Below are 27,111 nucleotides of genomic sequence, written 5' to 3'. Positions count from 1 at the left end.
ACACACATACACCCCACTACCACGTTAATCAGTTTATATTTTCCTGTTGCCCCATAATAAAACCAATAACGATTTAAAATGTGTGGGGGTTTAGTTTGTAAGTTTTTAAACAGTTCATCTACCCTGTGCAGTTACGAAAGCACGTGACGAATGTGCCTAAAATGATATGACTATTATGAGCACGCAATTAATGATGTAATATAGTCCAGATAGCTGAAGTGAGTATCAGAGTTGATGAATTTAACATTGGTTCTTTTAAGAAACGAATATCTATGACATGAGACCATATGAAACCTCTACAGTCTTGCCAGTTAAAAAAAGACTATTAATAACAAGACTGCACAAATCGTGAACTCTCGGAAAATCACGAACACTTGTCGCGTGATTAAATATGGACGATAAGGAAACAACTGAGATGTAGATAATTCGAAATGTTGTTTTGGTTAACATAATTTGTTCCCAACCATTTCTAAAATGGGAGGAAAGGACTCAAAGCTAGCATTTATTTCTTATGAAGATGCTGTAAAGCGAGGTACTATTACGTTAGTCTGTATAGTTTATTAAAATAAATAAACAGTTTATCGGTCGCTGTCAAATGTTTTAATATTCTTTTACGGATATGGATTTTGCAATATTGTTTGATATTTACGCAATACATTGGGGAAGGGCAGTGTTAAAACTATTTATGAGGATACACTGCACTCTCTGCATTTGATGACATATTAGTAAATAAACTGGAATGTAATTAACAATACATTGAAAAACAGAACATAGACTAATTTTTTCTCTCATTTCTCATTTTCTGTCTTGTGTAATTTGTCAATTTTTACACCTCTCAGCGTTATTAATATTTGTAGTATGGAATATGTTGATGATTGCTTATGAACTCAAAAAATATTGAAGTGTTTTAAAAGGTTAAAAATTAAAGGAGGGTGGCACCTAGATGTGACAACAAACTTTTACATAGGGTTATTAGGGGTCCGACTATTTACCCCTAAGAGACCCCAAGACACCCCAAGCACGCCTTGGTCCATAAAGTAAGCACTTTGATGACATGGAAGCGCCTTAAATCAATTGCTGCTACGCCTTGATTTGAAGTGCTTTAAAAAAACAATTATCACAAGTATGAGCGTGGCAGTTGATTACCTCTTGCAAACAACTTGTGTACCAGTATATCAAGCACACCTAATCACTATGACAGGTAAAACACATCCTAAATGCCTAACAATGGACCAGTCGTTTTCTCACAATTGGTGTTTGGTAATTTTACCACATCTATTGGGACCACTAAACCACCAGGAAGGTGTTTACGCTTGGCGGGATTCCCGTGCCGAGCAATCAAGCTTACAGAATCAATTGTACCATTTCAATGAATAAACGATAGGTGAAGCACTTTTTAAAAGTACAGTTAAGTTAGCATGCAATCAGTCATTTTTATCCTGACACCCACTTCCCAAAACACACACACTGAAAACATCGATCTGTATATGTCTGCTCATTCGACATCAAAGGAAACAGACTTCGGTGAATACAAAAACTTTGATAAAAACTGAGTTATTATATTCATGAATACCAGTCTTTTTTTATTATGTCCAATACCGGTCTTTCTCTCTTCTTTTCTTTTTTTTGTCTGTTTGATATACAAGAAAAGTTATATTTTATTTCAGCAATAAAAACATTTATTTTATTTTTTATCACGTTGGCAGTACTCGCCTGAAAAAAAGAAACTTATTTGGTGCCAAATATATCACGTGATTAGAACTGTCATTCTGTCTTTTGTGCTCATTCACTGTCGTCTGATATTTTGTCATCATTTGTAGATTTAATTTGTAACTGATTATTTTTACTTCCTGTCATTTGTTTATTCAGTAATTCTTAATAAAAGATTAGAAACTATTATTTTAGGGATATGACTGCTTATACCCCCCCCCCAACACACCACACGCACACACACGGAAGTTGTCTTTAGCATTACAACTAGTATATATCTTGGGTGCCAAATAATATTTACACCGCCTTTATAAAAACGAAAGCCAGCCAGCGATATCAAAGTGATCAATTCGATTAAACAAAATAGAAAATAAAAAGGTCAGAACAGTGTTATCCTACATATGGCGATCATATTTTTAAAAAAACACCAACAGATATTTGATATAACTTGAAATTTTTATTAAAATATAATGTTAAAACTAATCGATTCACCAAAATGAATGCCTGTGAATGACAGACTGACATTATCTCCTGTTCAGTTACATAAAATACATCGTACCAATCTTTTTTGTACCAGATACTGAGGGTCTAAATAAAGAGTAGGCTATCCATAGTCAACTAACACAAACGATATACGGTAACCAAGCTTTCAAATGTCTTTAGTGGATTTTTTTTTCTTCTGATTTACTTGGAAGGACGAGGGAGGATTGAAGGGGGGTGCTTGTTGGAGTCGCCCAGCCGCCCACCTTTAATTTTCACCCAACGAGAACACTGCCGGGTTTTAAAAGAATGCTGACATAATAAACATAAAATAATAATAATAATAATAATAATTCATAATATAAATTAAATAAAAATAATTAAAGAAATATAAAATAAATAATATAATAATTTTAATTTAAAAATAAAATAAAATATGATTAGCTGGATTGAAGGCAAACACTTAATTGTTTTTAACCCACTACTTCACTTATTCTGGCTTGATGCTAAAAATGTAAGTGCCTTAAACAAATCCTGGGGAAAGGCCTGCCAAGACTCCACCAATATTTTTTAAAAGTCGATTATCTCCCTTAGCAATCGGTTGTCATTAAGGCTTAAAATTAATTCCTTTACTTCATTTTCCACTAAATATTTTATAAATAGTACATTTTAATTCTTTTTTTGAAATATTTATGGAGTCTTGGGGTGTCTTGGTGGTGTTTTGGGATATCTTGGGGTGTCTTGGGGCAAATAGTCAGACCGACAACATAGCACTGACTTTGACATGAGTCAGTTAGTCCAAAGGGACGTAGAAAGTGAGGTTCTTTCTACGTCCGAATATTGTTACATACGCTATATATAGCTGGTATTCAAAACTTGTGGCACCATGTTTCAACCGTTTCTCAACCAAAATAGTGCAGCAAATGGACACACAAACCAAAAATATATAACCTACCATATTCACTAAATCCCAATTGAAATACTTGTATCATTATTAACAAAATAAATCTTCCAACAACAACATAAAAAATTGCCCCACCATTTTAAATTTGCTAAATAGAGGGAAGTAACTCACCCTGCACATTAAGGAAAATATTGAAGTAATGTGCGCCCTGCACTAGGTCTTCAGTCTGTGCTATGAGGACGAGTAGTTTCTCCCTAGGTAAAACTGTTTTGAACCCTGCATTGTTTCACCCTTAGTCCAGTTACCCTGGGTTGGTTCACCCTAAATCTTATTTATATTGAGCCGTTTTGCCCACCAAAATAAATATATTTATTATAGTTTTGAAGTCTTTTTTTTTTTTTTTTTTTTTTTCTTCATTATTCATTGCCAAATATTACTAATTTAGGTAATTTTCTGTCTTTGGATATTAATGCCATATCAGTTGTTTATTTTCTGCGTTTGAACCTCAGCCGGTTCAAGCTGGGCGAAATCGCCGTATGTTGTATATTTAATAAAAACCACAGCATATCAGTAGTATGCAGTGTGACTGTTCATAAATTAAATGATTAATGTTGTGAATAAAAATTATTGTCTGTATATTATCAAAGGCCTGTTTATACATAGTTTGTGTATATCATATATGGCTTGAGTAAATGAGTAAAAAAAAAAAAAAATAGCATTATTTTTTTATTTCTAAAAATAAACATGCAATATAGACCGCAATGTGTGAAATATAAAAATCAATGGATGTATAGAGGTTATTACCAGAGTGTTTTTTGGTATCATCAATATCATATATACTGAACAAAAAAAGAAACTTCCGATTTGTACATATAGTATTTGTTGTGTTAAAGAATTAATTGTGTAATGAAATTATATAGGTAGTATTAGCCTTGAGCTGTATTATCAGGATTCATAAATTTTATCGATTATTTTTGCACTGTTAATTGTCGGCAACGTGAAATTCAATTTGCACGTGCATGCATGGTTCGACATGTCCCGTGTAGTATTCGGTCAATTTGTTTTACTTGTCTTACTGACATTGTTGTCAAGTGAACGAAAATGCTTCAAAATTTGTAAAAAAAAATTAACGTTTTTTACATTGTAGCATTTTTAGTATGCCAAGAATACCCAATAATTTACGCGAATGGGCGATTAGTATGCTTGATGCTGGCATGTCGACAGAAGACGTTGCAAGGCATGTTGGGAGTTCTAGTCGAGCGATACGAAATCAAGACCGCTATATCATGAACACGCATTTGTGCAATCGATTCCAAACTGCCACTGCTACTGATGCTAACATACCTGGGCTTCATAATAACAGTGGGCAAGCTGTTCGTAATCGTCTGCGGGAGAACGGTTTACATGCACGACGTCCTTACGTCGGATGCGTTTTAACGCAACGTCATCGTCTAACTCGTCTTAATTGGGCACGTGTACACACTCGTTGGATACGGCGACGCTGGAATACCGTTCTTTTTTCGGATGAATCCAGATTTTCTTTACAACGTGGTGTTGGCAGGGTGCGCGTCTACCGTAGGAGAAATGAACGCTATGCTGACTGTTGTGTTCTTGAACGAGATCGTTTCGGGGGTGGGGGTTCTGTCATGGTCTGGGCAGCCATTGCCCATGGTTATCGTTCACCACTAGTCGTCACTGATGGCAATTTAAATGCTCAACGTTACCGCGATGACATTCTCGCTCATCACGTCATTCCTCTGTTCTATAATAACCCCAACATCTCGATTTTTCAGCATGATAATGCCACCTCTCATACAGCTAGAGACACTGTAAATTTTCTTAGGACAAATAACATTGATTTCATTGATGACTGGCCCGCTAAAAGTCCTGATCTCAACCCCATCGAGCATGTCTGGGATAGTCTGGACAGACGATTGAGGCGTCGTCCCAACCCACCCGCTAACGTCAACGAACTTCGTCAAGCGCTCATTCAGGAATGGAACAATATTCCACAGGCAGAAATCAACACTTTAGTCAATTCTATGCGCCTGCGATGCACTGCAGTGGTCAATTCAAGAGGTGGTCATACCCGTTATTAAGTGGGGTTTTTTTTTTTTTTAACCCCTACCACACTTGGTCAAAATTTCTCCCAGTTTCTGTTAACCTATGGCCATGATTTTTACACCAAAAAATGCATCATGGAACACTCTTTAAACGCATATATAACAATTATTCCCCCAGTTTGTTTTCATCAAGTTATGTTCAAGCAAAGTTAGCGGAAGTTTCTTATTTTGTTCAGTATATTAGGAATAAAAATTGTATATTATACATTATTTTTATTCCTAATATATGATGTTGACGATACCGAAATACACGAGGGTAATAATCTCTTTATCATATAAGCTCAAGCTTAATACAACGTGTTTTTGTAAACTGTACACGCAACTTTAATTCCAGTCCACCATTACTAGATATTCAAATGACGTAAGAATATGTGGCGCGGTGTATTTTTGAATGGAAATGACGTCATTTTGGATGTCCTTACATCAAAATAAAGTTATGCCATTGAAATGTTTTTATTTGATGACTATGAATGCATACGTCAGTCATGGAGTGTCACCCAAGTACATTTGCTTAAATATCAATAAACCTAGTGCCGAGACCTCGACTAATTTACATCTAATTTGCAAAATTATCAAATTCTTAAAGTATGTGATCTGAAAAATATCACATACTTTGATTGCACTGAAAATGTAAGATATTATATGATAAATAAATAAATATATATATATATATATATACAGGATACATCAATGAATAAATGTACTTTATTAACAAAATAAAAATTACTGGTACGGCAAAACGAAACATGGGCCGAAACGACTCAGTTAGAGGTACGAATCGACCCTGGTGGAATTTACAAACCCACTAGCTCTGTGGCTAGTGACTTTTTAAAAAATGTGTCATACCCTGTATTTAGTTAGTTACAATCGGAACAACTCGTCACATTCCGCTATGCTATGTTTCGCAGAAAGATTTTGTTTACAAACCTGAGGTTTTCCAAAGTTACATTGTGTTGGAACATTTTCATTTCTTACGGAATATACCGAGTCTACTATACCAAATACCCAGTCGTCACTGTGAATGATGTCAACAGATTGCTGTCACCTTAGTATTTTTTTTAATTCCTCGTCATAAAAGCACCTTATTCATTCCAAGACCGAGCCTTGGTAAAACATTCCAGATGTTTGATTGTGTGGCAACATAATAATTATAATTTAATTACAACAGTTTGTAATAAAACTAAAAAAGTTCTGTTTCCTTCTTTTGTGTTGTTATTATTGTTTGTATGATATGATAACATGTTGTTGCAGTGCAATTTAAGTAAGTTCTTTTTTTAACGATATTCAGTCTTGAGTTAAAGTTCATCAGGAAGCTAGTACAGGTTGAGATATACATGTGTATGACCTTCCAATAAGGTTATGTCAGAAAAAATTTGCATGCAAAAAAAATAGAAGTATGCCTGGAATAGAGGCTGGGTCTTGGAGTGTCATGAAAAAAACATAGAAGCCTAGGTTTCTATGCAAGCAGTTGATTGCTCACCCGAGGTGCTTGTGTTGCAGGATCAAACCACCTCAGTGGATCCATTCAACTGGTTGAGTTTTTTCTAGTTCAAATCAGTGCACCACAACTGGTCAAAGGCCGTGGTATGTGCTTTTCTATCTGTGAGAAAATGCATATAAAAGATCCCTTGGTAGATTAGGAAAAATGTAGCGGGCTTACTTTGTTGACTACGAATCAGAATTACCAAATGTTTGACATGCAATAGGCGATGTTTAATTAATCAATGTGTTCTGGTGGTGTCATTAAACTAGACTAACTTCTTCTATTCAAGCATTTATGGTATCTTCATTTCTTCTGGTAAAATTAATAGTACTGTTTGCGTTTTCCTCTAAATGTATTATGGCTAGAATGTGTGTTATTTTTCAGTGAGTGAAAATGAATGTAAACGTCTCAAGGAAGCCTTCAAGCGAGCGTCCACCCTGAATGGACTTATGACAGAGAGTCTCTTTATCAGAGAGGTCTTATGGGATGGTGTACCTCCAAAACTTGCACAGGTATAAGTCATGGGTTAATACAGTAATTATTGTAATTTGGATGTATTTTCAGTGGGGGTTTTTCTTCATAATATTGAAATACTGTAGATCCTGAAATTAATGCGATCATAATATTAATTCGAAAAATGCGAGTTCATATTATTCGCATTAATAATATGACACATTTATTTCTATGTTTTGTCTATGTATCCCACGTTATTAAAACAAAACAAACCAAGATTAAAATTCTAACATATAACACAACTGGAAAACAATTCATTGTAGGCAAGTCTTGACTAATCGTTGACTAGTCCAGCAAGCTATGTGTCACACTTTTAAAACAAAGATTAAAATTCTAATACATTTATAAAACAACTGGAGCACAATTCATTGTAGACGAGACATACTAATTGTACAATAATCTAACAAGATGCCAGCCACGCGTGATGATTGCAGGGTGTTTGGCCATCCTATCAAAAGCCGACACGATACATCGCGTGTGAATGGGTTTTATCACGCTAATCCTGAGGTCGACCGTTTCTTTGATTTCACTCAAGTTCACTGCAACTTAGTTGGGTGAATTGTTCTTTTGTTATGACTTTGAAATATGTCTACATTCTTAGGAAGACGCAGTTGTAATGGTACATATATGCTAATGTTTAACCAGATTTATGTAACCATACCCGTTACGTAATTGAACTCTGCAAAATATGCTTGGAGTTGATCTCACCACAAAGGACTAAACAGGTTAACTGATGTGTACGCAGATATGTTAGTAAGTTGATCTCATTGAAGACAACTGTAACTTGGATTGAACCAAAAAGTACACGGACATGTGTTGCTAGGAAGGTAATATTTCAAAGGGAGGCCACTCGCATTACTTTCATGTCGCATTTTAGTCTGCCCACTGTCACTCGCATTAATTTAGGAACGCGTTAATTTCAAGATCTACAGTAGCCTTTATTAGAAATGAAAACATACATAATGTCATCTGATATCTGACTACAATGTGTCTGGTTTTATACTCTCGCCCTGTATAGTTCTTGTCTATTAAGTCATGCCATTTGGGATTTCCCCCCTTTTTAAAGTAATATGCCACGTTCCAAGTCTCACATTAAGATGTGTAGACAGTCAAGTAGCTAAGAAATTTTAAGTATATCCAATTTTTTGTAACATTTTACCTTAAAAATTTATTGTTTATTTTGATGTACTATTGAGTGACATCAGTAAAAATGTGAGGTCACACATCAATCATTTTTCTATGGAAGCATATAAGGGCGCTAAAATTTTAAAACATAAACAAAGTACACAAGTAGATCAATAGAGTTTTGCTTTTAAAATATGACTATTACTACAATATATATAGTTAGTATTATGTTTGAATAAATATTAAAAGAATACTTAGATAAAAAATTAAAAATAGAAATAACCAAAGCTATATTTAAAAAAAAGAAATTTGTCCCACCTTATGTTGCAAGCAATATTTTAAACACCATGCAACAATCCCAGTGTTTCTGCCAGAAAGAAATTTTTGGGTATGGTGCAATGAAATTGAATGCAACCACATTCAACAGGGAGTATGGGGGGCCTCCTCTAGAATGAATATGGGTCAAGTTTAGGGTTAGGGTTAAGAAAATCATACAGTAATGATAATAGTAATTAATTTTGTGAAAAAGTTAACTTTAAAAAAATTAAATTTGGGTATGACGCCATACCCGTTTTACCCTCTGGCAGAAACCCTGAATCCGCTGACCGCAAAATCAATGAAAATAATTATAATCTCGAATCACCAGAAACCCATGCTAAATTTACCTTATTATACATGTGGTTAACCTTTAAGGAAAAAATAAAAGTGATCAAATGGTTCTGTCACCCATAAACCGGCCTCGGTGGTGTCGTGGCAAGCCATCGGTCTACAGGCTGGTAGGTACTGGGTTCAGAACCAAGTCGAGGCATGGGATTTGTAATCCAGATACCGACTCCAAACCCTGAGTGAGTGCTCCGCAAGGCTCAATGGGTAGGTGTAAACCACTTGCACTGACCATTGATCCATAACTGTTTCAACAAAGGCCATGGTTTGTGCTATCCTGCCTGTTGGAAGCGCAAATAAAAGATCCCTTGCTGCTAATCGGAAGAGTAGCCCATGTAGTGGCGACAGCGGGTTTCCTCTTAGAATCTGTGTGGTCCTTAACCATATGTCTGACACCATATAACCGTAAATAAAATGTGTTGAGTGTGTCGTTAAATAAAACATTTCTTTCTTTCTTTCCTAGAAGTGAATATGTGAACCATAACATGTGTCACAATTAGGAACTATAGTGGACCGTGGTGAGTGAACTCTCACCCGGAAGTGCTCTGTGTAGTGAGACCTTAACGTTTAAGGAAAAAATAAGTCATCAATTGGTTCTGTTACCCATAATTGCACCCCACCATGCCATTATGACATTATATTAATTATTTTCATATTTCTGATTACTAGATGTATATTTTACCTGACAAATATTTACTGAAATGTACTTTTGTTTATTTTAGCTAATTTACCAAGGATGTGGTGGCAGCAACAAAGGTCTTTCCTTCAAAGATCTTGTCTGTGGACTCGTCGTTTTGACTAAAGGAACACGGGAAGAAAAAATCAAACGTAACTTTCAGTTATCAATTACTGTGAAACCTGTCTAAATCAGACCTTGAAGAAACCGGAATCCTGTCAAAACTGGCTAAGTTTCATTGTCCTTAATTTTCTAAATTCTAAAATGTGACGCTCTAAACACCGATGGCGGGACATAACCCAGTGGTAGAGCGCTCGCTTGATGCATGGTCGGTCTGGGATCGATCCCCGTTGGTGAGCCCATTGGGCTATTTCTCATTCCAGCCAGTGCGCCACGACTGGTATATCAAAGGCCGAGGTATGTACTACCCTGTCTGTGGGATGGTACATATAAAAGATCCTTTGCTGCTAATCGAAAAGAGTAGCCCATGCAGTGGCGACAGCGGGTTTCTTTCCTCGATCTGTGTGGTCCTTAACCATATGTCTGACGCCACATAACCATAAATAAAGTGTACTGAGTGCGTCATTAAATAAAACATTTCTTTCTTTTTCTTTCTCTAAACACTGGATCCTGTTTAAATTGGATCCTGTCTAAATCGGATAAATATTAGGTCCCAACTGTAATCTGGTTTAGACAAGTTTCACTGTTATTTCCAATCTTAGTATCTTTTTGTTAAATATACAGTCCGGTAGTATATGTTATTATGATTGTTGTTATACCCAAAGTCTTTTACCCCATTCCAACCATTGCTGTATCACTGTATATCAAAGGCTGTGATATATATGCTTGTGTGGAAATTATACAAAAAGAATACATTTAGTGACTTGAATACATGTGATTAATAAGTACATACAGATGTGAAATAAGTAATTTTAAAATTTAGATTTCTCCCAGTCCTAACTAGGTATTTTGATGCAATCTTAGCACTACGAGATGATTAAACCATTGTAGGCAATGATGTCACTACAGCACGTGCTATAGTGACATCATAGCTTAAATGGTTTTATGATTTCGTAGAGGTAAGATTGCTTAGAAAATATGGGCCCTGGTCATTAGTTGTCAACGATTTACAGTAACTTTAAATATAGGATAAACTTATATAAAGGTAGATTACTTCCTGCACCTGTATGAAGAAGTATAACTCATGTTATCAATTGTAATGTGTTGCTGTTTGCAGTGATCTTTGGGATGTATGCTGATGAGAGTTACAGTTATGTTCAGAAGGACGAGATGGATCGACGCGTGCTGGAGACTGAGGGGCAGGTGTCGCCCGCACTCTCCACGCTCTTCAGGGAGGTTAGTTTACTGTTTTATGAAACATCTTAGAATCATTGCATACAATATGTGGGGACTCTGTATTATATGTGGTGAGAGCTATGATGACAGTGTGTTTAGAAAAAACAGTGTATGGAATATGTACAGGATATTTCATGTTTTTTACAAATATAATTTAATCGATATTACAAATATGTAAACCTTTGTTTGACATTCAGTAGCCAATGTGTTGGAATGTGATGAAACATTCATTGATTCAAATGCAATTTATATCTCATCAAGTAAAGTTTTCAGTTTTTATAACAGGAGTTGCTCTTGTGCAATATGTCTGATACGAAAGTACACACTGACCTGGACAGATAGCTCAGATAACCAAGGTTTGTACCCAGAACAGCATGTTTGAACGTTAATTGAACATAAGCATGTTAATACATTTTTAAATAAGTCTGTAGATCTAGTCCAAGTAGCAACAACATGTTTCTTCTCTCTAACACTAGATCAAATGTTGTAAACTTCAATCTAGTTGATAACCAATGGCAGCTGATTAAAACATGCTGGGGTGACATTCCCTTCGTTGAACATTTTCAAATATTTTTCTTTATTTGTAGAGCGATCAAGTGAACTTTGAGACCTTCTACCAGTGGGTTCGCATTCATCCTGATGCAACAATAATAACAAGATGGCTGCTAATGGAACAGAGTGCGATATCGCTGTCAAACGACATGGAGACACCCACTTTTTATCAGACTCTGGCAGGGGTTACACACTGTAAGTTACAAGGGATTTATCCATGATTTTGTACTATGGTCCCATGTCTGATGGGTTTGGGAAAATATGCATACTTGGGATATATTTTTTTCAGACCACTGAATGATGCAGTATACCCCTGTTAAATTCATTTTATTGCAACATGAATATATTAAAAATATATATAGGGAATTTTTAGGATAGAAATTGGGAATTTTCAGTGCCACTTTCTTTTGGGAAGGGGCCAATCTTTGGAACCACAGGAGATGCCTTGGTTACTTTATAAAAAAAAAATTAAAATCACATTAATTTTAATTTTACACAGCAAGCTATTGTGTAGAGTTAGTGTTGGGGCCATGCTGGTATTACACTTGCAAATAGCTATGAGGCTGTACAAAAAAAGTTGCTCCAAGTAGGTAAATAAAACATTTTGTGTGAAAATGTGAAAAATTATAGGCTGTTAAATTATATTTGTCCATTTGTAATCACTCTAGTGTTCATATATATATATATATAGATATAGATATAGATATATATATAGATATAGATATAGATATAGATATAGATATAGATATAGATATATATATATATATATATATATATATATATATATACACACACCCATACACACACACACACACACACACACACACACACACACAAAGCTAGAGTTTATTCAAGAAATAGTACTCAGTTCAGTTAGCTGTGTGCAGATTACCAGTATGTCATCTGAAAATCTTCCCATCTGTTCAATCTGTTCATTTAATTTCATGTTAAATTTCTCAAAACTGAATATGGCTGCATATGTGCTAATGATACGATACTAAATCTCTAAATACTGGTCTTACATTATATGCAAGATTAATTGTCAGTTTGAAAAGCCGGGTATCAGATTCATTTAACACCATGTAATCTGTGAATTGGTGTCTACTGATCATAAAATATAAGTGATATAATTTTATAATGTTGTGGTGACATAAAGAATTACACCTTTGATACTCTTTAGTTGTAAATTATAGAAATAAAATATAATTATGTACATGACTGTATGTTTGTTATTTTCAGTGGAAGAAACCGACATAATTGAACTCGAGAAAAGATACTGGATTCTGAAAGCCCAGTCTAAGAGTGGAAGATTTGATCAAGAAACCTTTAAGTCATTTGTAACTCCCCCATTACCTGATGTTCTTACTGAAGGTAAGTAACAGAATTATCAAATGTTGCATCCTCTATTACAACATGTACATATATTTCACGTTTCAATGTTTGTTATTGTTCTAAATAGTATGTCAGATATATGTAAAGAAAGATACAATACAGTAAAGTACTCTTATAATGAACCCAGAAGGGACCATGATCGTTAGTTCCTTATAGCAGCAGTTCGTTGTGCACATTTGCATAAGTTGGTTATCAATGTATAGGGAGATAAAAGGGGATCAGTTTGTTCTATGCAGTAGTTCATTATAAGTGTACTTTACTCTGTATACAAAATTTAACACACCCATCAAAACAAAATATAAAAAACTCCACCAAAAACCAAAATCTTCAGAAATTTCCATCCCAAACATTGATACCCCTCCCTCTACAACTACCCAGACCAGACACAAATATAAGTGATCTTGAAAAGAAATGATTTTAACATATGCTTGTATTTCATAATGTTCTATCATATTTGCAGGTCTTTTCCTTGCCTTTGATGAAAACCGAGACAATCACATAGATTTCAAAGAAATGGCGTGTGGTATCTCAGCGTGTTGTCGGGGTCCTTCAACAGAAAGGCAGAAATGTTAGTAGATAGTAATACCGCCTATGTTAATTATTAGTCAGTTTCTGTCAATATGAAAAATGCATTTAGAAACAGACTGTCGGTTAAGAACTAGGTATATTGAGAATAACTGTCAAAACTAATAAATAAGAGATTATTATACGAGTTTGTGTGTCGTACTGATTTTACGAAACGATTGTCAGGATTCTTGTACTACCCGAGTGAGAGCAAGGTAATATATGAATCCTGACACTCGTTTCATAAAGTCAGTATGATTCCAACGTGAGTGTAATCATTTCTTTATTATCCACATTATTCGAAATATTATTTTCATGAATAACAAGCTAGGACCATGTCAAAAAGTTTGAAACATAACTGAAAGGAAACGACGTCATTTTCCGAAATGACGTCATTTTGATAAGCGTTTACACTGGGGAAGCCGCATTAAATTATGACATCGCTTCATAAAATTACGTCATTTGTTGTGCACGTGAAATCATTGTAACACACATGGGTCGTACTGGTTATATTTCCCTGAATATATTGAACTATGTGGATAATAGAGTAGAATATGTTTGTTCCCTACCAGTCATTATTTCATTCATTTGTACTTATTTTCATACTTGTATCTAATTATCGTTCAGACATTCTGTCCTGGGAACACACCTCAGCCAGAACCAGGATGCAAATCCTGTACTTACCAACCGTATTTCCAACAGCTTAACCTTTACCCAATCGAGGCCAGTACTGCCAGTTAAATTAAAAGTTGTGACGTGTTACATTTTGAAAGGGGTAAATGTTTTAAAGTAAAGTTGTAAGAAAACTATTTGTATTACTCTACCCTTCCTCTGTGTTTTGTACAGTTAACATGTTTCTTTGTCAAATTCCACTGAATATATAGGACTTAGAATCATATGTACTAATTACTAGTTTTCTAATTAGTAGAATTGTGTGTACTAATTATTTGCGTTACAAGTGTTAAACTAACTGGAGAAAGGCTTTTTTTTTCAAGTTTTACATTTTGCCAGAAGTTTATGATGTGTCTTGGATGTTTCAAATAAACTTGTGTTGTTTGAGTAGGTGAGCCTAGGTAATTTCTCATATAAATTGTCACATGGTTGCCATTAAGTTCGAGCCCTGGAATTAACATCTTGTGTTCACATTTGTTCAATACCAATTGCTTTAAAGGAACAGTCCTGAATTTACAACTATTGTAAAATGTTTCCGACCAATAGAGCCTTTTCGATGACATAACATACAAATTAAATACATTTTCTTATTTAAAATATCAGTGTCTGTATTTACAAGGTGTTTGTTGTCCTAATGCTTGTAGTAACCCAAACCAGATTTTACATCTCAATAATTTTGTATGTACGAAAATTTTTATATCATCAATTAAAGTAAAACCAGTGCTACAAACATTAGTATACGACCATAAACACATTCAATATACAGACACTGGTATTCTAAACAAGAAAGTGTATTTAGTAGTCGGCAACAAGGCTCTGTTATCTTAAAATGGCTGCAAACTCAGGACAGTCCCTTTAAGAACACTAGAACAGGACTTGGTTGCCATGTAGATCATTGAAGCTCCGTTTATAGTTGCATTTGTGAATGCCCATCTAAATGCATGCTTGGTTGGTGTTTTTTTAACAGGTGCAATTATATTTTTTTAATTAGTAATTTAATTTTTTCTTGTCATTATTTGTTGTTTCTATTAAGAAATAGATTAATCCTGAATATAACATCACAAATTATTTATTTGTTCACCAACTCGGGGCGTGGCGTAGCTCAGTGGTACAGCGCTCGCCTGCTTCACGATCGATCTAGGATCGATCCTCATCAGTGGGTCCATTGGGCTATTTCTTGTTCCAGCTAGTGTTCCACAACTGGTGTAACAAAGGCTGTGGTATGTACTGTCCTATCTGTGGGGTGGTGCATATAAAAGATCCCTTGCTGCTAATCGAAAAGAGTAGCCCATGAAGTGGCGACCGCTGGTTTCCTTTCAATATCTGTGTGGTCCTTCACCATATGTCTGACACCATATAACGGGTAAATAAAATGTGTGGAATGTGTTCAATAAAACATTTCCTTCCTTATTCACCAACTCAGATGATATATATGTTTTAATCAAATAAAAACTTTGTTGTTTCAGTTTGTTTTAAGGTGTTTGACAAGGATCATGATGGCAAACTGAACAGCAAGGATATAACTGAGATGATGGAAGCTCTTAACGTTGTACTTGACGAGTGCAAGTCACTTGCAGCAGTTGTAAGTAGTTTTATGGGTTAATGTCTTTAGCTAGTCTCAACAGATAAGAGCAGTGTTTTTAAAGAGAGTTTTACAAAACTAGTTAAATGCAAAACTGAGGTAAATTGGGTTAACCACATAAATTGCTTATGCCTTCGGCCTGTGTCATAGCGGAAGGCTTAATGTGTAGACTAAATGTTCACTTCACTGTAAAAGTTTGGTGTATATTGGTTTATTTCTGTCATTATAACAAATTTTCTGTCCAATTGAGATTCTTGAGTCTTGGATACATGCATCAGACTCTCTCTTCCTGGGCCATTGGGCTATTTCTTGTTCCAGCCAGTGCGCCACGACTGGTATATCAAAGGCTGTGGTATGTGCTATCCTGTCTGTAGGATGGTGCATATAAAAGATCCCTTGCTGCGCTTGCTTAATGTGTGGTTGGTTTCGGATTGATCCTCATCGGTGGTCCCATTGGGCTATTTCTCGTTCCAACCAGTGCACCACGACTGGTATATCAAAGGCTGTGGTATGTGCTATCCTGTCTGTGGGATGATGCATATAAAAGATCCCTTGCTACTAATGGAAAAATGTAGCGGGTTTCCTCTCTAAGACTTTGTCAAAATTACCAAATGTTTGACGTCCAATAGCCAATGATTAATAAATCAATGTGCTCTAGTGGTGTCATTAAACAAAAAAACCTTTAAACTCTCTTCCTGAATGCTGGTATTGAGTTGTGAACCCTGTATTGTACCTACCCAATCCTCTATACTTAACAAACTCGCACTAAAAAAGAGAAGATTTCTGTTGTTTGACTGACAACCCAAACTGTTTATGTCCTCTCGTTATCAAATTGACATTAGTTTAGGAATGGAAAGCTATATAATTTAAGTAAATAAAAAAAAAAATTCTCTTCAGATTTTTTCGAATATTTTATATATATGCTAAAATTTGCTAATCTGAAAACTCACTTTGGACATAAAAAAAAAAACAGTTTTGATTGTCAGCCCTCGATATGCATGTAGATGTTTGAGGGCTAGCTCTGGGTGTGCAAAACATTTCGCCAAATTAGTTCCAAAATTGCAAAACATAGTTATTTTCTAGCAAATATCAATTATTGCATTAATTTTTTTTCACCAAATTAAAATAAAATTCACCCATTGTTCCTAAAATTCGCAATTGGCAAATTTGGCGAGTGGCAGAGCTAGCCCTGTCTTTCAATGGTCTTTATCACAGTTCTGTTCTGTTTTGTGATTAGGAAATTGAAAACATGCCCAAGTTGGACCCCGAGGTAGTAACACAAGAGATCTTGTCTAGTCTGGATACTGACAAGGTGTGTTTTTGTTTTTTTCTGTAATACTTTATTTTTCTGGCCACTGCATTAAAGAATGCCTTCCAGAGACGAATATTTTTCTTTACTTCTTAAAAAACAAAGTCTAAAGGGAGTACTGCATGTTCAATTGCTTTATCTTGGCTGTTCCAAGAGTTTTCTTCAACCCTGTATCAAAAAGGAGATTTAACCTATGCAATTTGGTGGAAATTTGTTCAGACACTTTTTTTTTTTTTAATTCATATGATTCTTTGTAGAAAAAATTGTGAGAGTGGTGTGTGCTCTTAGAATTTAATAATATGTTTTTTATAAGAGTTTTAGTATTATAGATTTATATGACAGTTCAATGGTTCCCTTCTGACTGTTTATAAAACTTCTAATCATTGAGAATCAATGGTGTACTGACATTTAAGGCTAAATGAATGTTTTATTTTTGACAGGATGGTTGTATTACAATGGAGGAGTACTTAGTTTGGACGGTGAAAAATACACTGACAGATGACTTTCTCAATCTACTTACACAGGTATGTCACTTAGAGGCTAAACCCTCATCAAGATGCGCTCGCTCGATGCACGGTTGGTCTGGGATCAATCCCCATCAGTGGGCCCATTGGGCTATTTTTCGCTCCAGCCAGTGCACCACAACTGGTATATCAAAAGCTGTGGTATGTGTTATCCTGTCTGTGGGATGGTGCATATAAAGGTTCCCTTGCTGCTAATCAAAAAGAGTAGCCCATGAAGTGTTGACAGCAGGTTTCTTCTCTCAATATCTGTGTGGTCTTCAACCATATGTCCGACGGCATATAACCATAAATAAAATGTGTTGAGTGTGTTGTTAAATAAAACATTTCCTTCCTTCCTTCCTTCAATACCTGGTAACATTCACTAGTTTCTAATAAACAAGTCTTATTATGTAACTTTAATTTTGTAGTTAGAGAATAAGGAGAGACATATTAAATGAAGCATTGCCACTGTTATGGAATTTTCTGCATGGTTGGGCCTAATTTATGACTATATTCTGTTGTTCTTACTTATTATTTGTTTATTTGACAGATATGTCATGTTGTACTTGGTTTAAAACCACAAACCAGAGAGGAAGAGGGGAGAATAATTCAGTAAGTATCCTGTCTTTTTAATGGCTACTTTTTTTTTTCTCTCCTTTTTTTTTCCATATGCACACAACCAAAGTATGATTGTGGTTACAGTATGTAGCAACTTAATTATTATTATGTAACTTGTTAATTAATGTATTATGGTATTTATTACAGTTCTGTAATTATGGTGTTTTGTTGTAATTGTTTTATTTTATTAGGATCTCTTTCATGACATACCATGAAATTCTTTATTTTCGTTGGCTTACTTTTGTGTGGTTTACTGAAAAAGAAAAATCATTCATAGGGTACTTAAATTTATGGATTAAGGTGGTGTCATAAATTCAAATTAATGTATTATATTTTCATTAAATTTATTGACTGTACTAGTCTACAAATTACACAGAAATTAGATCACCATATAAGTCATCCCGCATATATTAATTAGAAGGGGCGGGACGTAGCCCAGTGGTACAGTGTTCGCTCAGTGCACGGTCGGTGTGGGATCGATCCCCGTCATTGGGCCCATTGGGCTATTTCTCGTTCCAGCCAATGCACCACGACTGGTATATCAAAGGTCGTGGTATGTACTACCCTGTCTGTGGGATGGTGCATATAAAAGATTCCTTGCTGCTAATCGGAAAGAGTAGCCCATGAAGTGGCGACAGTGGGTTTCCTCTCTATATCTGTGTGGTCCTTAACCATATGTCTGACACCATATAATCGTAAATAAAATGTGTTGAGTGCGTCATTAAATAAAACATGTCTTTCTTTTATTAATTAGACCACCATATAAGTCATCCCGCATATATTAGACCACTATATAAATTATCCCACATATACTAATTAGACCACCATATAAGTCATCCCGCATATATTAATTAGACCACCATATAAGTCATCCCGCATATATTACTTAGACCACCATATAAGTCATCCCGCATATATCAGACCACCATATAAGTCATCCTGCATATATTAGACCACCATATCAATCATCCCACATATATTAATTAGACCACCATATAAGTCATCCCACATATATTAATTAAACCACCATATAAGTCATAAATGGTGTGTTGTTTTCCCCTTAGATGTTGGTTGGAGCGCGAGTCCCGGAAGCCGCTCCAGGTTGGCCAGGTTTGGTACCTTATCTCCATGCAGTGGTGGAACACGTGGCTGGAATATGTCAACGGAGATGTGAGTTTCACCGCACTAGACTGATGGGTTTAAACTAAACAGATCTTTGTTAGAATATCATTTAGAAATATAAACAAGATGGTTAACATGTTGACTGCTAACTCTTATAGCAGAGATGGAGATACATGTAGGAATGTCCGTACCCACTGAAAATATGGGACCAATTAAACAGCCCAGTTTTAAGGGGTATCCAGATTAGAGAGGTTGGTTTCTGTACTTATATTTAAAAAGGGACCATGGAAAACATGTTTTTGAGCAGATTCCGGCTCACAGGAGATAGGCATAGATGGGTTTCATTGCAATAGTATTACATTAACAGAAACTCTTTCTAAAAAAAGAAAAAAGAAAATTAAATGTTTTTAAAAAATAAAATCTCATTAATTTGAAAAACAAATTGCTAAAAATAAATTGTATGGCCTTAGTGTATACAGTTTATTTTGTTCCTTAGATGTTTGACATTCAAAGTCCACAAAACGTCTCCAAACAGAAACTAGTGAAGACGAAGGGCACGAACGGCGCACTGGCCTGGGAGGACGAGTCTGTAATAATGGTGAACCACCACAGGATGAACGGTGGCGGAGACCGCGGCGATCGTGAACCGCCGCATCAGAACCACCACCCGCCATTCATCCACTCGGGCAGCCCATACAACAGTCTGCAGAGACGGTCACGGAGTCCACGCAAAAACAGCCTGAACCCGCTGGAAAACGTGGTTGCGTCCAATCGCAGTCCAAGCCCCTCCCCGACGATGAAGAGGAAGCACATGATCGGCCCTCCTCAGAAGCCGGTTGCCATCGACAACAATTCTCTGGTGATGTCCAACACATACAAGGTAAATTAAGAGATGATATATTTTATATTACTTTTAATTAATAATTTTATTATGTTCAGAAGAAACAAAATATGTTTTATATACTATGTATTTATACCACTCTTCTGAAGTGCTCCATGTATGGATTTGGTGCAGTGTCCAAATATTTTATGTATAACTATTACAAATTGTTTATTGTTGTTGTTTATAGTATTTCTGTGCTTATATCCACTTAAGGTTCAAGAATTCTGTCCTGGGCACACATCTTAATTGTGTAGAGGCCTTATGCCTACCCACTGAATTGTTAACTTTGCTGTGTGTGGTAGCCGGTACTGGATGCTACCATCCTTAAATACGGTGTCTTAATGATGACTACACTGTAATTTTATATTTATTTCGATTACATTTGTATAATGCCGAGTAAGATGTAGCTTAGTAAAGCCAGGGCTTCTAGATTGTGGTAGCCCCACTCCCATGGCTAGTGATATTCAATGTTGTGCTAGTAAATAACTACGATTTCCATGCCAGACGGCTAGTGAATTTGTTTTTTTCAAATGTTGCAGTTAAGTCTTATTTTGTAAATGTGAATATACTGACCCCACTCCAACCCCTAATGTTAGTGTTTTTAAGCTCTATCTCCCTATTTAGGCGACATGTCTGATTATTACTATTATTTAGTAAAATTGTATTAACTTATAGTAAAGTAGGGCTAGTGAATTTTTAATCACGGCTAGTAAATTTTTAAAATTACTGATCCCATGGCTAGTGGATTTAAAAAACAATCTAGAATCCCCGAAAGCACTTGCCTGAGGTGCATTGAGTCAATGTGCTTAGATGTTGTTAAACAGTTATTCCTTTCTTTCTAATTATGATGCATTAAATTCCTCACCAAAACTTAAAACAAAACCTCAGATAATTGTGTTTGAAATATTTAATGCAGTCATTCCATCTTTGATGCCTACAGCAAGGTTAAGTGAATAAGTTTATGTTTCCCCACCAACACTCAAAACAAAACCTCAAATAATTTTGATTGCAGTGTTTAATGCAGTCGTTTCATCTTTAATGTCTTCAACAAGGTGAAGTGAATAAGTTTATGTCAGTGCGGTTGTTTAATTGTGCAGGTTACCACTCTGACTAACGAAGGAGGTCGCCTGAAACGTGATGTGATGCTGGTACGAGGAAAAGACTTTGAACTGGTTCCAGAACCGGTCTGGCGGGCTCTATCTAGCTGGTATGGTGGCGCTCCAGCACTTCCGAGAACTGTAAGTAAACAAATCATTTTGCCATGTTAATATTTTATTGAAGGTATGTAGAGATTTATGTGTGGGATATAGCTCAGTCAGTAGAGCATTCATTTGAGGTTCTTAGGTCACAGGATTGAACCCCTTGTGTGGACACAATCACTTCTATGTGTGTTTTCCTAGGACTGATGTATCAAAGTATCAGGTATGTACTGTCCTGCATGAAAAAGTGCATATAAAAGATCACTTGTTGCTACTTGTAAAAAGTAGCAGGTTTCCTCAAGAAGACTATGTCAGAATTATCAAATATATGACATCCAACAGCCGATGATTAATATATCAATGTTATCTTGTGATGTTGTTAAACAAAAAAACCCTTTAACCTTGTGTTTGGATGAAAAGCTCGCAGTAATCCTCTGTGTTTACATTTCAGCACTCACTCAATTATTTAGATTTTCCTCTTTTTTTTTGGTCTAAGGTAATTTTTATCTGTCTATGATCAGGTTGAAAAATAAAAATATTGTAAATTATATACTCTTCAAAAAAAGTAGGGGAATTCTAATAAGAATTTACATTTGCCAAAATTGTAAGGTATATTAGCTATGGGGAATGGAACTGGCCTCGGTGGCATAGTGGTTAGGCCATCGGTCTACAGGCTGGTAGGTACTGGGTTTGGATCCCAGTCGAGGCATGAGATTTTTAACTCCAAACCCTGAGTGAGTGCTCCGCAAGGCTCAAAGGGTAGGTGTAAACCACTTGCACCGACCAGTGATCCATAACTGGTTCAAGAAAAGGCCATGGTTTGTGCTATCCTGCCTGTGGGAAGCGCAAATAAAAGATCCCTTGCTGCTAATCGGAAAGAGTAGTGACGACAGCGGGTTTCCTCTTAAAATCTGTGTGGTCCTTAACCATATGTCTGACGCCATATAACCGTAAATAAAATGTGTTGAGTGCATCGTTAAATAAAACATTTCTTTCTTTCTTTCTATGGGGAATGGTTATATGATAATAGTGAATTAATTGGGCAAACATTACAACCAGTAGTTCAGTATTACAGTAGGTTTTATGACCACCAAAGATCTTGAAGGACGATTGGGGTCAGAAGTAAAATTTGAAAGTTGAAGGTTTTTTTATCAGTAAATCTCTTATTCAAATAATAAAAATGACTATAAACAAAACAATAACAACTGTATGATCAACAGAATGAAAAAGATTGACAGAAATAATGTTCCACAGTGATTAATCAACCTTCCTAGAAATTGTCAAAATCGAGAATGACATCCCACACACGTGTACGGGCAACTGCGTTATGCATGTGCAAACTATGGAATGTGTTTCGGTGTGTTGATAAACATACCTGAACGTTCTTTACTAGGATGTCTGTGGTCTAATAGTTGATATTAATATTTCAGGTTCCCCTACTGTTTTTGAAGAGTATATTTAAAAGGAACAGCAATGGTTACAGCCATAGAATTTGTTTCCCAAGGCATTTAACAGTCAGTGTATGTTAATGATTAGTGATAGAGAAGTAGGTGTCATTGCCTTACGCCTCTCATTTAGCTAGTAGAACTCAATCTGGATGGGAGCTGGTAGTGTGATAGGAATCCAATACCTAGAAGCCTCGAGTTCAATGACTTGTTTGTTGTCTCTGCAGGTGATAATGTCTTCAGTAGGAGATCCCCACCCAGAACTGGAGCTGTACCCAGTCACTGTACGACTGCTACGACATCAGCTCCCCAGTCAGCGACCCCCTCCACCCACCACCTTCACGGGCATGATGGCCGGAATCGGAGGAATGGCCATGAGTAAGAGTGACATTCCTTTCTTTTTTTTCTATTTTATTTTTGTCTTACCTGTAATCAAAGTCTTAGACGGCAATGCAGATAATTTTTGTATTTCGGATTGTGTTAAATATTTTCTAGAAGCTCTGTTTCTAAAACATTATTTGGTAGGTCTACACGAATATGTTGGTCGTCGACAAGTGCACTTGTTTAATGTTGCTAGTTTCTTTTGTGTCATTTCAAAAAAAAATTAAAAAAATTGTGCCACAGTTGATTCTTCATTGAATTTTCTGTTTTAAGTAATTTAGTAAAACAACTAAAAAAGATGTGTTAATCACAAATCTGACAACGGCAAATTGTCTTAAACATTTCCTTAGATTTCTTTGCTGTATATTCTGGTTGACAACTGAAAACAAATTTATGTACTTTTGTGTGTATACGATTTCAGGTTTTGCAGCTAGCCCAACCATTCCACGCAGAAACCTTGCTTATGTAGCAGCTTTCAGCCGGAAACACACATTACAACAGATATACGATTTCCTGTGTACAAAACTAAGGTTTTCTCGGGAAGACATTCACCTTTGGAAAATCAGTCCCAAAGATGAGGTTTGTTTCAATTAATTCAGTTATTGTTTAACCTATTTCTTTGTGAAATCTCTAACAAAGTATTATGATGGTCCATTTAACCAGTGTTATTATTAATATTATTTATTAATCTCTAATGATGGGATTTTGGTTAATATCAGACAATGCTTTTGAAAAAGGATTTTTTTGTTTGTTTAAAGATAGAACAACTCACATGTTTTCGAGTGTTTTTGATCTAATGACATTTTATATTTGACAAGTATGTTCAAGTGTTTCATTACTGTAAGCGGCATTGTTGTTGGTTGACCTGTTAGTATAATAAATAGAACTCTTATTTATAATCTTTTTGCAGCAAAACCTCACCTTGCTGGACGATGAGTGTGTGACTGTTGAGGATGCTGGAATTGAAGAAGGCCAACAGATTTTAATTGAAGGTATTGACGATGGAAAAAAACTAGACACTAGATTACTTTTAGTATTAGAACTTGCAATGATTGTTTTCAGACAGGATCTAGCTCAATCAGTAGAGTATTTGTCTGAGGTGCTTGGATTGTAGGATCGAACCCCGTCAGTCCACCATTCTCTGATTGTGTTTATTCCAGTCCCAACCAGTGACCTATGACTGGTCTATCAAAGGCTGTGTTATGTACTGTTCTATCTGAGAAAGTGCATATAAAAGATTCATTGCTTGATGAAAAAATGTACCAAAGGTCAGTGTATGTGCTGTGCTACAGTCCTTGCCTTTTGGAAAACCATGGCGAGTGAAAAATCACACCTCACAAAACGCTTAGGCGAGTGAACAATCGCACTCATCAAAATGCTAAGGCGAGTGAAAACCAAGCATTATTAATTTATGAAGTAATTGGTACATGTAAATGTAGAGATACACGTTGCAAAAAGGAACCAATAATGTTTTCTTCTAATTTTATGTTGTTTGGTTCATTAGTGTAGTCTGATTTCTTTTCCCCATCAGTAATGGCGTTATTAAAAAATTTCAGGATCAGTGCCATAGAAATATAATTATGATGCAATTTGATCTTTTAATTACAATATGTATTATTCAGATAATTTGATGCACACAGTTATAGATACCTTTTCAGTGTTTGATGAACATACAGTTAAATATGTGTAGGAATCAACCTGTCTTGAATTTCATGTACAGCAAACATGTTTAGGATAGTTTGGATGGGAAAAACCCACTGGTTCTGAGGAGGTGGTTCAATTGGAACTACGACCCAAGCATCTCAGGTGTGCACTACTATAATAATCATTGTTTCTTGCAGTGAGGAACAAGGACCTGACGTGGCCAGAGGAGATGTCTCAACTCGCCAAAAACAAAACAATGAAGAAGGATGATGGTAAGAAACATTATTACTTGAACCTGGCTGTAAAAAAGAAAAAGAAAGAAAAAACTTACTGCTGGATTGTGTATTTCGTCTTAGGCTGGCTAGATGTTAAATGATTTACACCTTTGTGTTGTCAGAATAAATGTTGTGAATACACAGTCTCATTAGAGTACACAAATAATTTCCATCCCAAAGGTTTCCGATCATTTGTCGGAAAATTATTTAAAATTATTAAAACACCGTAAATGTCTAGTTGTTAGCAGAAGGTTTTTGTTTTGATGTCTTAGCTTAAATATTTTCTTCATTCTGTTTCTAAACTATTATTTCTAAAATTTATGTCATTCCTTAATATATAGTTTTATAAATTCTCCAATTTTTGCCTGTACAAAGCACAGAAAACTTTTTAAACAGTAGAGTATTGAGAATTTTCATGTTAGACATTATTCTGATTAATTGATATTTGTTTTGTTTTCAGTGCCAACTGAGAGAGGGGCTACAGGTCTAAACAATTTAGGAAACACGTGCTTTATGAATGCAGCATTGCAGTGTGTATCCAACTCAACTCCTCTCACTGAGTACTTTAATGGTGGCCTCCATCTCTTTGAGTTAAACAGGTGAAACGTTGTTTTGTTTTTTTAACATGATCACAACAAGGTATAGATTGAAAGGGTGGCTGCTGGAAGGGAGGGAGGGAGGAGGTGCAACCACATCAGACTTTGTTTAAAAATTGGTGTTAATTTTTAACAAAAACCATGTTGAGCGGGTACAAGTTTATAATTTTTACTCACATATATTCACTTAAATGTTTTATAAATACATGAAATAAAGTTCATATATGAATCGGTAAGTATTATTTTCGTGTCTTTTTTTGTAATTTTTATTATTTTAGATCGGCTAATGTTGATTAAAATTAGGCAAAAAATCGAAAAAGTTGCGTTTACTTACGGGCATTTGTGGCCAGCTGTCCAGTATTTATGTCCATTATTCCCGATAACAGTGGTTTTCTGACCAGAATTTTTTTTTAAACCCGAACTAAGATTCATATTGCAATATTTGGTAATTTTCGTTGTTGGTAAAACGATCAAATTTATTATCAAATTAGCTGTCACAATCGGCTATCGATCCCTGTAAATGACCGCGACGTGCCGCCATTGTTGTCAAGCGAAAATACTTGCCGAAACCACTTTTTGAACTCAAAATTTCAAGGTATTTTCAATTGAAAAAATCAAAACAAAAGCCACCATTTTGAAAAAAAATATTTTTTTGTCTTTAATTATATTTCCGTTTCCGGTGAGTGTCGTGTGCAAAACGGCGGGAAATATGAATTGGGGAATGCACTGTATACAGTGTACAGTATATCGACTGACGTGACGTCGGGCGAGATATCTCGCCTGCAGTAGTCAGAAGGTTAACAGTTGAATATCATGAATTTATTTATGTTTTTGTTGGTGGAAAAGTAATTTTGTGTTTGGCTTAATGTTTCTGGAGATGATTATCATATGATTATATAATGCATGTTTAAGTTTATTTTGGAAGACTGCAAATGCCATTTTGTTAAGTTGTACTCTTTCCCTAGAAAAAAACCCCTATGGGTTCATATTCATGCTTACAAAATATACTCAGTGATTGAAAGAATGATTAAGTCCATTGTAAATAGTGGACTTGTAAATTAACTACTATGTATACTCATTCCAATTACAGCTTATTGTATACTGAAGTGACTGAAATGATAATATCATAACCTGGCATTGTTAACAAAAGGCTGACATATCTTTCAGAACAAACCCATTAGGAATGAAGGGTCACATAGCACAGAGATATGGCGAGTTAGTGAAGGAACTTTGGAGTGGTACAACTAAAACAACAGCACCTCTTAAATTCAGAGTAAGTTTTACATTCATTTTCTAGGTTTCTCGCTAATAAGTTGTGTTATTTGTAATATTTCATTTGGA

The 27,111-nt window shown here is 35.5% G+C and overlaps 1 protein-coding gene across 1 annotated transcript in view; it reads left to right on the top strand.

Moving 5' to 3' along the window:
• The first annotated feature begins 393 nt into the window (after window positions 1–393).
• The window catches only part of LOC121368506 (ubiquitin carboxyl-terminal hydrolase 32-like), a 47,477-nt gene continuing 20,759 nt past the window's right edge, over window positions 394–27,111 (top strand). The window contains exons 1-20 of the mRNA XM_041493242.1: window positions 394–532; window positions 7,085–7,212; window positions 9,724–9,829; window positions 10,915–11,033; window positions 11,621–11,780; window positions 12,825–12,956; window positions 13,438–13,545; window positions 15,680–15,795; window positions 17,033–17,107; window positions 17,545–17,628; window positions 18,158–18,219; window positions 19,290–19,395; window positions 19,844–20,227; window positions 21,328–21,468; window positions 23,102–23,252; window positions 23,677–23,834; window positions 24,166–24,247; window positions 25,097–25,171; window positions 25,635–25,773; window positions 26,938–27,043. Of these exons, the coding sequence (XP_041349176.1) occupies window positions 475–532; window positions 7,085–7,212; window positions 9,724–9,829; window positions 10,915–11,033; window positions 11,621–11,780; window positions 12,825–12,956; window positions 13,438–13,545; window positions 15,680–15,795; window positions 17,033–17,107; window positions 17,545–17,628; window positions 18,158–18,219; window positions 19,290–19,395; window positions 19,844–20,227; window positions 21,328–21,468; window positions 23,102–23,252; window positions 23,677–23,834; window positions 24,166–24,247; window positions 25,097–25,171; window positions 25,635–25,773; window positions 26,938–27,043 (2,490 nt within the window). The 5' untranslated portion in view covers window positions 394–474. The remainder of the gene's footprint in view (window positions 533–7,084; window positions 7,213–9,723; window positions 9,830–10,914; window positions 11,034–11,620; window positions 11,781–12,824; window positions 12,957–13,437; window positions 13,546–15,679; window positions 15,796–17,032; window positions 17,108–17,544; window positions 17,629–18,157; window positions 18,220–19,289; window positions 19,396–19,843; window positions 20,228–21,327; window positions 21,469–23,101; window positions 23,253–23,676; window positions 23,835–24,165; window positions 24,248–25,096; window positions 25,172–25,634; window positions 25,774–26,937; window positions 27,044–27,111) is intronic.

This window comes from Gigantopelta aegis, chromosome 3, assembly GCF_016097555.1.
Source record: "Gigantopelta aegis isolate Gae_Host chromosome 3, Gae_host_genome, whole genome shotgun sequence".
Classification (NCBI taxonomy): Eukaryota; Metazoa; Mollusca; class Gastropoda; order Neomphalida; family Peltospiridae; genus Gigantopelta; species Gigantopelta aegis.
This window is presented reverse-complemented; position numbering and strand designations above follow the sequence as displayed.